General features: G+C 36.9%; 1 protein-coding gene across 2 annotated transcripts; it reads right to left on the reverse strand.

Annotated features, from left to right (window-relative positions):
• Positions 1–5,655: 5,655 nt before the first annotated feature.
• LOC149175104 (uncharacterized) lies at positions 5,656–8,014 on the reverse strand. 2 transcript variants are annotated; one of them, XM_089422767.1, is made up of 4 exons: positions 7,848–8,014; positions 7,639–7,736; positions 6,714–6,804; positions 5,656–6,150 (listed from the first exon to the last, which is right to left on the reverse strand). In XM_089422767.1, exons 1-4 carry the CDS (start codon positions 8,004–8,006, stop codon positions 5,929–5,931), a joined length of 570 nt encoding a protein of 189 aa, XP_089278893.1. In that variant the 5' UTR covers positions 8,007–8,014; the 3' UTR covers positions 5,656–5,928. The 2 variants fall into 2 exon arrangements, with proteins under 2 accessions (XP_089278893.1, XP_089278894.1); XM_089422768.1 differs by lacking the exon at positions 5,656–6,150 and adding an exon at positions 6,459–6,553.
• Between the last annotated feature and the right edge of the window lie 4,071 nt (positions 8,015–12,085).

Consider the following 12,085-nt stretch of genomic DNA (forward strand, 5'->3'; position numbering starts at 1 on the left):
GCAGTATGGGAGAGATTATGAGGAGACTTTCGCCCCGGTTGCAAGAATGGAAACCGTGAGAGCAGTGCTGTCCATAGCAGCTCAAAACAAATGGAAAGTCTACCAAATGGATGTGAAATCAGCATTCCTAAATGGAGTGTTAATGGAAGAGGTCTATGTGGAACAGCCTCTCGGATATGAGAAGAAAGGAGAAGAGCACAAAGTGTGCAAATTGAAGAAAGCTCTTTATGGGCTGAAGCAAGCGCCAAGAGCATGGTACAGCAGGATAGATTCATATCTATTGGAGAATGAATTTGACAAATGTGAAGGAGAACCCACAGTCTACATCAAGGAAAAGGATGGTAAAATTTTAATTGTTGTCTTGTATGTAGATGATGTTATTTTCACTGGAAATGATATTTATCTTATTGAGAATTTTAAATCAGTCATGAAGAATGAATTTGAAATGACTGACATGGGTTTCTTGAGATACTTCTTAGGCATAGAAGTAGATCAAAATGAAAAAGGAATTTTTATATCTCAAGCAAGATATGTAAATCAAGTTTTGGGCAGATTTAAGATGCAAGAATGCAAGGCAGCCATCACTCCCACAGTGATGGGATTAAAACTCAGCAGAGAGGACAGCAACAAGGATTTTGATCCTAGCCTGTACAAAAGCATTGTGGGCAGCCTTATGTATTTAACAGCAACTAGGCCTGATATTATGTATGCTGTTAGTTTGATTTCCAGGTTCATGGAGAGGCCAAAGGAGGCACATTGGCAGGCAGCAAAGAGAATTTTGAGGTATGTGAAAGGAACTAAAATGTTTGGAATTTTATATCATGCCTCAGAACATTCAGATTTGGTTGGGTACACAGATAGCGATTGGGCTGGAAGTGTAGATGATCGGAAGAGCACTTCCGGTTATGTTTTTAATATGGGTTCAGGAGCCATCTCATGGGCTTCTAAGAAGCAGTCCATTATAGCATTATCTACAGCAGAGGCAGAGTATGTGGCAGGGACAGCAGCAGCATGTCAGGCAGTATGGATGAGAAGGATGTTGAGAAGCTTAGGCCAAGAGCAAGCAAAAGCAACAGTGGTCTTTTGTGACAATAGCTCTGCTATTGCTTTGTCAAAGAATTCAGTGTTTCATAAGAGAACGAAACACATCGACACAAGGTTTCACTACATCAGAGAGTTAGTGAACAATGGAGAAATTGTCCTAGAACATTGCAGGACCCAGGAACAGGTCGCAGACATCTTGACAAAGCCACTGGTTCAGAAGAGTTTCGAATTTTTGAGAAAGTGCTTGGGAATGACTGAACGCGCGGCTGTTAAAATTAAAGGGGAGTGTTAAATTTGTAATTTTACAGCGCGCGGTGGTCTTTTGGAAAACCACCTGGTCTCCCCGCACCACCATTCGCTGAAGGCGGTTTCCGTAGCGGAGGCTCCGAACACCCTCACTCGCCGCCACGCGTCCCCTGTACGAACGCCCCAAAACCACTTTCCCCGGACGGTAAAAGTCGTTTGGTTTGCCGGAGGAGGGTGTGCGAACCACGTTGGATCGGCTCAGCGATTTGATCGCGTGATCTCCGCCGTTGACTTCCAGAATGTGCTGTCCGCCCACGTCACATCAAATCTTGTCATTTTCTTGTTGACCGCCGTAGGTGGAAACTTATGGTTTTTAATGCCTGTCGTATTTTCTTTGGTGGAGGCTTTTAATAAGTTATGGGCATATGTCCAATGACTTTAATTTTAGTTATGGGCATGTGTTTAATTTTAGTTATGGGCATACGTCCCATTTTTAAATATATGTTTTTCATATATCGTTATGTAAGTTAGGTGTTAAGAAGTTTTTTTATGTAATAGAGGTGTGGCTGCGTAGGGTGTGTAGTTCTTTTTGAAATTTTTTTTTTTTTTGGAGTGGTGTGGCTACGCACGAGAGTGCGATTGTCTTTTGTAAATGCACAGCAGTGCGTTATAGAATTTGAATGGTAATGCTTTGATTTCAGATATTAAAGAACAGAGAGCTATTTTTGTAATTTCTACAGCAGTAGAAAATCTATGAGAGCAGCAGAGTTGTTTTTGTGATTCCCTCTTTGAACAGAGGAAGAAATATGTAACAGAGTTTCAGTTTGTTTTTAATTAATAGAAATGCTTTGTGACTGTGTAATGGTGTCTTCTGAGTCATTTTGATTTTAAGAGGTTCTTGTCAAAAGATCCTGGACAGAGTAAACAGAGCATTGTCTCTGTAGTGGTTATTTTATTTGGTTTTGGTATTTCTCCATTAAAAAATACCCAACAGTAACTAGCAAAGACCTTTGGGTTGGGTTGATATAATGTGGAAATATGGAAACCACGTCCTGTTGATCTACCTGTCCTTTTAAAGCTCTTACGTAAAGTCAATAAAAAAATATTTAGGAGATCTTGGAATACTGCTTATGTCTTTTGGTTAGGGTTCTGTTGATGCACCCATAGTCAATAAAAAATATTTAGGAGATCTTGGAATACTGAATATGTCTTTTGGTTAGGGTTTTGTTGATGTACCCATTTTCATAGGGAGGATGATAGCTATGCGTCGGCTTCACCCTTCTTCAAAAATGATTATTAACGTTGAATGCTAACTGCCTTAATATTTGTCAACATGTTTTGCAAAATTGCAGTCAATGCGAGATTCTTGACTGTGTCTGCTGCATATCCTAATCATTTTTCCATGGCATTTTCAGCAGAGATTTAGTTTATTTTTGTAGTCTAAACGTTGGTATCCTGAAGGAAATATGGACGATAGTATAGTCCATTTAATCATTGACTGAGCGCGACTTGAATTTTCCAGTAGACGCAGAGTCAACCAATAAGTCTACGAGCCTGTGGAAATATATATTTTGTGGAGGGAGCTAAATAGAAATATGGTGTACGTTTCAATTGTCACCCACGCGAAATTTATCGTCCGAAACCATCGGTTTTGACGACTGTGTCATTATCGAATTCCGGCAACTTTGACGTTCTTCTCAGTGTCGAATTCCGGCGACAGTATCCTATGCTTCGTGAGCTTACACGGAACATAATGTACTGATTTGCTGAATGACTTTTTGGCCCCTCATCGCATATTTTTGGTCGATTGTGAACATTTTTATTATGTTTTTAAATTGTTTAATTTGTTTGATTCAATTATTGAGAATTTTCAAGAGTTTTATCAATTTGTAAATTATATTTTATTTAAGAATTTAATTTAATTTTTTCTCAAAACTTTATTAAAAATTATATAATCAGATAATAATTTATAATGTCGTTATTTTATTTTATGTAGTGATTGATGTTTCGAATTTAAAACATGATTTATCTCCTGAACCTGTGTGGAGGAAGAAGTTGCATAAAGGGTAAAAATATATACAATAGGAGCTATGGGAAGCACACACCCAAACAAGAGGGCTAAAGAAAATAAGAGAAAAAAACACACTAACTGTAAATTTCTAAAAAAGAATGATGAACTTTGGGAAAGCACACATCGAAAAGACGGCTAAAGAAATAAGCGGAAAAAACACCCTAACTGAAAATTTCTCAAAAAGAATGATGAAAATGAAATGAATAGTAATGTTATAAGGTTTAAAAATGATATTAATAGTAAATAATGATAATAGCTTTTAATAAATAACTTATGTGAAGGAAAAAGCACGCTAACTGAATAATTTCCCAAAAAGAATGATAAGCTATGGGAAAGCACACACCGAAACAAGACGGCTAAATAAAACAAGGGGAGCTGCGACGCAGCGAGTCCCTGCGTGAAGTTGAGCCTGTCTATTACGCACTACAGGCATGTGTGCATTACAGATGGAAGCATATCAGCCCGGCTATGAAACAATTCAATATTGCTCGGCAAGCAGCTCAATATTGTTTGTTTGGTGGAGAACTGAATTCAGGTTAACAGAGAATCTGTACAGGCGACAGGATCAGAACTTCAATCTGCATAGTCATGGGTTCTCATAGATCTCAGGATTTGCCTTGCTCGTTGAGTAAGTTTGTTCTCTTCATAGCAATAAAAAGACTTGCCTGTCTTCGTTCGGGCCTGCCTTCTCGTTACCGCCTGTTACATAGAAAGTTGCTCAGGCAGGAATTGCCTTCGCCCTGCCTTCCTGTCTGCGATATGGAACTTGCCCGCGATATAAAGAAGGTAGGTGACTTGACAAAGGGATTTATAGTGCAGTGCCCGGTCCCGTAGCTCACTAGGTTAGGGAAAGAGAAGCCAACCAAACAAAGGTCGATCAGATGTAGTGCTGTGCTCTAGTCCACCAAGTGTAGGAATGGATTATATATGCGAAAACAGATACCGGCAGGCAGATGAGGATTGATTAGTACAACAAAAAAGCACTGACTCACTACAGAAATTGTAGCGAAGTGGAGCAGCTGTGAGACAAAGACAAAGGTTGCTGCGAACTCTGCGTTGATTTTTTTTTGAAGATTAAATGCGGTGCAGCGAGACGACAAAAGCGTTAGTCACCTTTAGTTAGACCAATTTCGGCTTAACAGTGCGCTCCATGGAGCACTAAACAATTTAGAGAATATAGGTTGAGAAACTAATTCCAACTACATGCTACTGCCATAACTTATAATCCAGGTGTACTAATTGAATTTTAGTTAGTTGAGGTGTGCTAATTGAATTAATTTTAGTGAATTACCGCTAAATCAACTAAATGCACGTGCTACATATCTCTATTCAACTAAACGCAAAGCCTGCATATCGGTAACAAACTAAACGCACGTCCTGTGGCTTCAACTTACGAACCACTATGCTACCAATACTTTTGATAGCTTTTCAGTTTGGCAGTAGTTTCAGTGAATTGTAAGGTAAGGAAGAACGGTAGCAGCTCGCAACAGGAATTTTCAAGAAGCAAGAACATTGGAGAACCACCTTCAACTGAGTCCGTGAGGTGTAAAGTCATCGTTAATATGGTATGTCTCTCTCCCAATTTGTGTTTTTGAAACCTCTTCACTGTAATCATCGAAGGTCCGGGTCTCCATAATTATTTGGAAGAAAACATAGGGACATTTCTAATTATCTTCTTATCTCAGATTTTGGATCTTTAGAGAAATTTACTTTTAAATTTATTATTTATTATTTGAAGAGCAATTTTTCTTGTAATTTAGCTAAATAGAGCACTGGTTACTTTTATAATATTCATTTGCAATTGAATGCAACACCATTTTTTGTTTTCAAGAAGAACATTTGAATAGAGCTTTACAATTAGGTGTAATAATCTACACGAATTATTATGGGTAATAGTTAATTCTACAGCAAATTGGAGTCATCCTGTTAGATCTATTGAATATTTTTGTCTGTAATTTAAACTGTATTACATTTAGTGAATTCGGGGAAATTTCCTTTGCAACAGGATATCGTTCTTTAATGTTACAACGTTCCTGAGAAATTTTCTGTTTAAATTATCACTATTTTTTATTTTTTATTTGTTTCGAAGATGACGGCTTCAATTACAATTACATACTTCTACAATTACATACATAACAGAATAACATTCATAACTATATTTATTGGTTAAAAAAGTATTTTGAACTACAAAAAAATCCCTAAATCTTTAGAATAAAGAGTAGAAGACTTTGGCACTTGTCTTTTCAATTCAAATTCGAAAAGAATTTGCAAATATTTTGAATTTTACTGTAGCGTTTGTGTTTAACTAGTCACTAAACAATTTAATGATTCTGGGAAGGTGAATTCATTTATAATTGGGTACACAGGTCCCGTCATTGGAAAGTGATTCCCGGCCGGTAAGTTGCTTTGGTCGAGTGTTTCCAACGACAGGTGTTGGAAGGAGAGGCACAGTGCCCATGCAAAGAACGAAGGCTTCTCTTAACTGAGTGTTTCCAACGACAGGTGCTGGAAGGAGAGGCACAGTGTCCATGCAGAGAACGAAGGTTCTCTTTTCTTGTATTCGTGTGTCAGCAGCTCCCATGGCTTCTGCAAGCAAACTCTTTCTCATATGTCTTCTGATGATGGTATTTGTTCAGGTAACGACCATGTAGTTTGGCTCTTGGAAGTCTTATTTTATATTTGTAGCTCATTACTGTTTCATGATGTATGTGCAAGTTCCAGCTCCAGTGCCTACTAAGGATAAAAAAGGTACGAGCTCCGGCCTTCTTCATCACCAAAGCGATTTTTTTCTGCACAGAAGAATGTTTTGAATTAGGAATTTTGATAAGTAATGCTTTCAGGTTGAATTTAGAGCAGTACCTAGAGTAGCCTCCGATTCTGATGTCCCTCTATATATATCTGAACAGATAAATCAGATAGTACATTCCTATAGGCTCAGTTTCATTAATTTTGATGTCTTTTAATTCTTCTGGACAAACAAAAAATATAAAGAGAGGAGAATCCACTTTATATATTACGTAGTATACATTGAGAATGCGAGGATTCATTTTACGAAAATCAGTGTTTAGATAAAGAATCGAGTGGAAACAAATCGATGGTGTTCACATAGAACTAACTTGAACAAAATCCAGTCTATTTGATGTTATTTGATGTTTTGTCCATGTCTTGGTCAAGGTCCTCCAAAATTCTTTCCTGCAGGCAAAGGCAGATTTGTGGTACGCATCAGTCGACATGATTCACTTCTTTAAAGAATTGATAGGCAAACACTGATGAACTCGATCACTTGAATGCATTAGATCATAGTACTAGCAGTTTAATAACCAAAGGAACAAATATGCCCAAGAAAATTCACCTGTCCCATGAGCTCCTCATGTATTGTGAGACCAACACTGCCAAGTCTCTCAACACTCGCACTAAGCGCATCTAACTCTTGATCTTGTTCTCTGGTCACCAGGCAAAGCAAGTTAACAGGCTAGCAGATCAATGCTATTCAAGAAAAAGGCTGACAGGTGTAAATTCTTGGAAGAGAAAAACAAATTTTGAAAAAGGCTCTTTAGCAGAGGTGTCCGACAAGTGTAAATTCTTAGAAAGGAAAAACAAAGTTCGAGAAGGCTCTTAAGCGTAGGTGTCTAGAATCTAAAGCACTGTTATAAAAAAAGCTATATTTAAAAGTGATCTTCAACAACATAAATTTGATCATACTTCTAATAACAGAATAAACATATTGGGAATTCATAGAAAGGATAACAGTCATTGACGGCTTTGAACTGCAGGAAATACCAGCAAAAAAGTCGCTATATTGCGAAAGCTAGTATTGCTAGTGGCCATCCCACAATTGTTCTGGTCAGAGAATCCACGGCCTCTAATCGTGAGAAAGCCCAGCTCCTCGAGTCCTTCAAGGCCTCAGTTCCTCGAGTCCTTCAAGGTAATTGTTTCCAAACCCATCTATGAGATCAAAATGAGATCAAATCTCGAGCTATTTTTTAACAAAGTTAAAATAAGGAGATCATGGAAGTAAATACCCTTGCATTTATTGCTGTTCTACTGTTCCTTGCAGTTCCTACTGCTTTTCTACTTATCCCTTAGCGACAGCAAGTCAGTTAGTTGTCAGTTATGGTATAGATATTATTTATGCAGACATAAATATTTATTCAGAGGCTAACAAGCGGAAAGAATTTTTGTTGCAGGTCTTAACCGGTGCAGAAAGAGCGGAAAGAATTTTTGTTGCAGGTCTTAACCGGTGCAGAAAGAGTTGTAGATTACGTTGGAAGAATTACCTGCGTCCTGACATTAAACGCGGACGGATTTCCGCGGACGAGGAGGATCTCATTATTCGGATGCATCGCCTTCTTGGCAATCGGTATGTCGAGAATATCTGAACATTTGTTCACTCAACAAAATTTATTGATTCCCCATTTCAGCGCCTCGAAATTTCGAATAATTAACTGCACAGTAGGAATGATCAGGTTCACATTAGAAATCTCACCTTGTTCATTGCTTCTCGCTGCAGGAACCGTCTGCTGTTGCAGAGAGCATTAGAGGGTCTGCGAACGCTCTGCCTTGGAGCAATCCAAAACCAGGAGGGTAGCAGTGTATTTAATGAGATGCAGTGGGCCGACGTCACAAAGACACGGGTGCAGGGCATGCACAAAGACACGGGTGTAGGGCAGGACCTCTCCACAGAGCGCGTACATTGTAATAGGGAACACCACCTTTGCATAACCGCCAGAAGTAATGCTAGCATTAAAACCATACACCCGTGACGGTTAGCTGAAAATGCACCGCACTTAATTGCTTTAACATATGGTTTAGGTTGGGATTAGCTTCGGATTACGTTAGGTCCTCGGGAGGAGGCCAAATAAGGTGATTTATAAATATGTCTTCAAAAAACTTGGTATATAGTTGATGACCGGGCATCAGAAGCAGGTCAATTAATGCTAAATAGCTCGCGAACGATTACAATAGTCCCTGCCCTCAGGCAGGGACTAATAAGAGAAAAAACGCCCTAACTGAAAACTGGTAATGCTATAAGGTTTAAAAGTAATATTAATGGTAAATAATGATAATAATTTAGTGGGGTTTAGTTTTTATTCAATCCCAGGTTTAATTGTCATGAGGAGGGGTTGATAGACGGAAATTATTTTGGGGAATTAAAATATCTGGAAAAAACACCCTAACTGAAAACTGGTAATGCTATAAGGTTTAAAAGTAATATTAATAGTAAATAATGATAATAATTCAATGCGGTTTAGTTTTTGTTCAATCTCAGGTTTAACTATCATGAGGAGGGGTTGATGATAGAAATTATTCTAAGGAATTAAAATATCTTAATTTTGGTGATAGTATCCCATGATAAAAACTAAAATGATATATATAGGAGTAATCTAACTTATAGATGAAATGACCTTATTCACGATTATTTTTTTGGTTAATTTTAATCAAAATGACACACATTTTTAAAAACTTGAGTTTAAATTGTTTAATCTGCGTAATTCTAGTGCCCCAAGGGTTTTCAAAGTGCTAAATCTATTTATGCATTCAAAATGTATTGTATTGCGAGATTTTAATGAATTCTCTTATTTCATTAGGCATCTATATATATATATATATAGATATAGATATATATATATATATATATATATATATATATATATATATATATATATATAGTAATAAAAGAATAAACTTAAAGAAAAGAATGGGGATGAGTGAACAAATCATTGAAGAGGAAACTACAAGAAGAAATAAAAGAAGAAAGAGACGAAGACAGTGGAAAGGGAATTAAGGAACCATGTAAAGGAGATAAGGTATTGAATACTAGAAGGTAGCCAAGGAGGGTAGGGAACAAACCATACTTGAAAAAGAAGAAACTAATGGAACAATAATGGAACATACTAGGGTTGATCATGAGGAGTGTAGTGTTATTTGAGTAAAGAGTGACAATTAATACTAACCTCTAGAACACCATCTTTATTGAGACATTTTAGATGCTTCACTATTTCTAAGGCTTCTTTGTATCTTCTTTTATATTGATGGCATTCTTTACGTGGAATCTGTGGGCTTTCAAGGCTAATATGACGCTTTGTTTTGGAGGACTACTCTATGAGGGAAGAGGATCTAACTCATCTATTCTTTATATATGTTCCATGCTACTTCGATATGAGTCTAAATGACCTTCCAGTCTCTCAAATGTAACATTTCTTGTAGGTTAAAACTACCTTGTAAATCCCTTTGAGCTATGGGTGATCCATTATATCTTTAACAGATCATGCCTTTTGTCAAATCGTTTCAAGATGTTTGAGAGAGGATATATTTTTTTTTCTTCTTTGGACTTTAATGATTTTATTAGTGACACCATGAGTGTATGTGTAGTATTCCTTCCCTTTCCAAGGTTGTGAGTTGTGAGAGGAGGATGATCTCCTTTGTGCTTTCTTGATGGTCTATCTCTTATTTCAAATGTTTCATGTCAAATATTCTTACAGATCTAATGGTAAAGGTATTCAAGACCTCCATCTTTCTTGCTAGATGGTGGTGAAAATCAGCATGGAGATAGCTATCAATGTGTTTATTCTTTCTATATATTCGGCGCCCCAGGGTTCCATCTTCATTTATGGTAAGAATAACATGCAAGAATAAAATGATGCTATTTTTTGAGTTTCCATTGTAAACATTATGTCTTCTGATATACCATTGAGGTGATTCAAGAACTTGTTTATCTCATTACTCCAAGGGAATTTAACATTAGTGTCTTCAATGTATTTTTTCCATCTTCTTCGTTTTAAGGTATATGAGTTTTGTTCCTTCTTCTCAAACATTTCCATGAATAAGTTTGTGAGAGTGTGAAAGATCATGTATCTCATGGCATCTCCAAATGTTTGTTCAAACTATTCCCCTTGAAAGCTAAAGAATGTAGACCTTAAACAAACTTCTCAAGGTCTTCCTATCTCTGGGCCAATAACTCTCTGATAACTTGTATGGCCTCAATTAGATGGATCTTGGTAAATAGGGCTATCACATCAAACCTTACTTTCATTTCCTCAAGACCAATCCTTTCTTCCTTAATGACATGAAGAAAGTGGTTGTAGTCTTTAATATATGAATCTAAGTTCCCAACTACAGGATTAAGAATGGTATCTACACATTTCACCAATCCATATGTGGGGGATTCAATGTTTTTAATTATTGGTCTTAGCGGAACATCCTCCTCTTTGCTCATAGTGACTCCATATATTCTACGGGTGATCTCGCAACTGGGAATAAGAATTTTCTTAAGCACTTCATAAAGGATGCATTCTTTGACGCGTTTATTTATCTCCTCAATCACTTCGGAAATTTGGTTTATTTTACCTATTTATAACTTCCATTATTGTTGAGATGTTCCTTCATTTTTTGGATGTACTTTTCCTTTGTCAGTATTGTTGTGGCTTCGCCTTTGTTAGCATTCAAGACCGCTATGATTTCATTATTTGTTAGATTATTTATGTTGAAATGTGGCAACAAGAATATTCCAATTTTAATTTGTCCCTGAATTAAAATTGAGAATTAAAATTCGAATTTAGTCTCACCAACTATTTGAAAATTAATTAATTAATTCATCTTGAGTTAATTAGTTGGAGAAATTCAAACATGAAGTCTTTGTAAGGTCATGCAACAGTTATCCCTTTGATTGAGGAAGTTATCCCTTAATTAAGGAGATAAGGATGACTTGTATTTGAGTTGTAATTAGTTAGCTCAGTTAACTGAGTTAAGTCTAGTTAAATTAGTTCCAAACAGTTGGAGGAACTAATTGTGAGTTCAGTTAGTTAATGCATGCATGCATGAAACTAGTGTACTCCAGATAACTGAATATTTTCTCATAAATAACTCATGCATGTCAGTTCAAACAAAGGCCCAGTTGAGATTAAAGGCAGGGACAGTGTACTATCAATTGTTAGAATTTTCCTACAAGAAAATCTCTTGCATGCAAAAGGAATAGATTCCTTGAGATTTGTGTAATTTTATACTATGTTGGAGTAGTGTGTGAGATTAGTGCCACACAAGGTTACAACAGGAACACCTAGGGAAAATGGTGCAAGCAAATAGGAGGCTTGGAGGACAGAGGGAAAGGCAAATGAGTTGTCTAGTCTATCTATGAGCAGAGAGAGGGATTGTATTGAGAGCTCGATAGCTATGAGAGCTAAAGCTTTGTGTAATCCTGAGATATTTCCACTTGTATGATAATACAGATAGCAGTGTTTTTAGCTGATTCTTTCCCCAGAGTATTCTTCTGTGTTTCATGTGTGATTGATTCATCTTCTCTGTTATATGCGTTCTGTTTGATCTTGCTCAAATTGACTAAGATTCTGCAAGTTTGATTGTAGAAGTAGATTAAGTATTCTTCTTTAGTATATTACATAATCAGGTTCATCTACAGTGAGAATTTCTACATGGTATCAGAGCTAGCTGATCTATAGAGAAATTTCTACATGGTATCAGAGCTAGCTAATCTATAGAGAAATTTCTAAATGGTATCAGAGCAAAGGTGATCAGAGCTATGAAAAACATACTAAGAAGGGAAAATTCAAAGTTTGAAGTTCTTGGTTGGAAGTACAAAATCAAATTCTTATCACACCTCAAAATTCACCAATGGCGTTCAATGGCTTGAGACTCAAGTATGCACAGGATGGCAACTCGAATTACATAGCATGGAAGGATCGCATGGAAGCAGTATTAGAAGACAATGGT

The sequence above is a fragment of the Pinus tabuliformis genome, chromosome 4_1 (genome assembly GCF_031772625.1).
Source record: "Pinus tabuliformis cultivar Carrire ecotype Pingquan chromosome 4_1, CPIR1, whole genome shotgun sequence".
In the NCBI taxonomy this organism is placed as follows: domain Eukaryota; kingdom Viridiplantae; phylum Streptophyta; class Pinopsida; order Pinales; family Pinaceae; genus Pinus; species Pinus tabuliformis.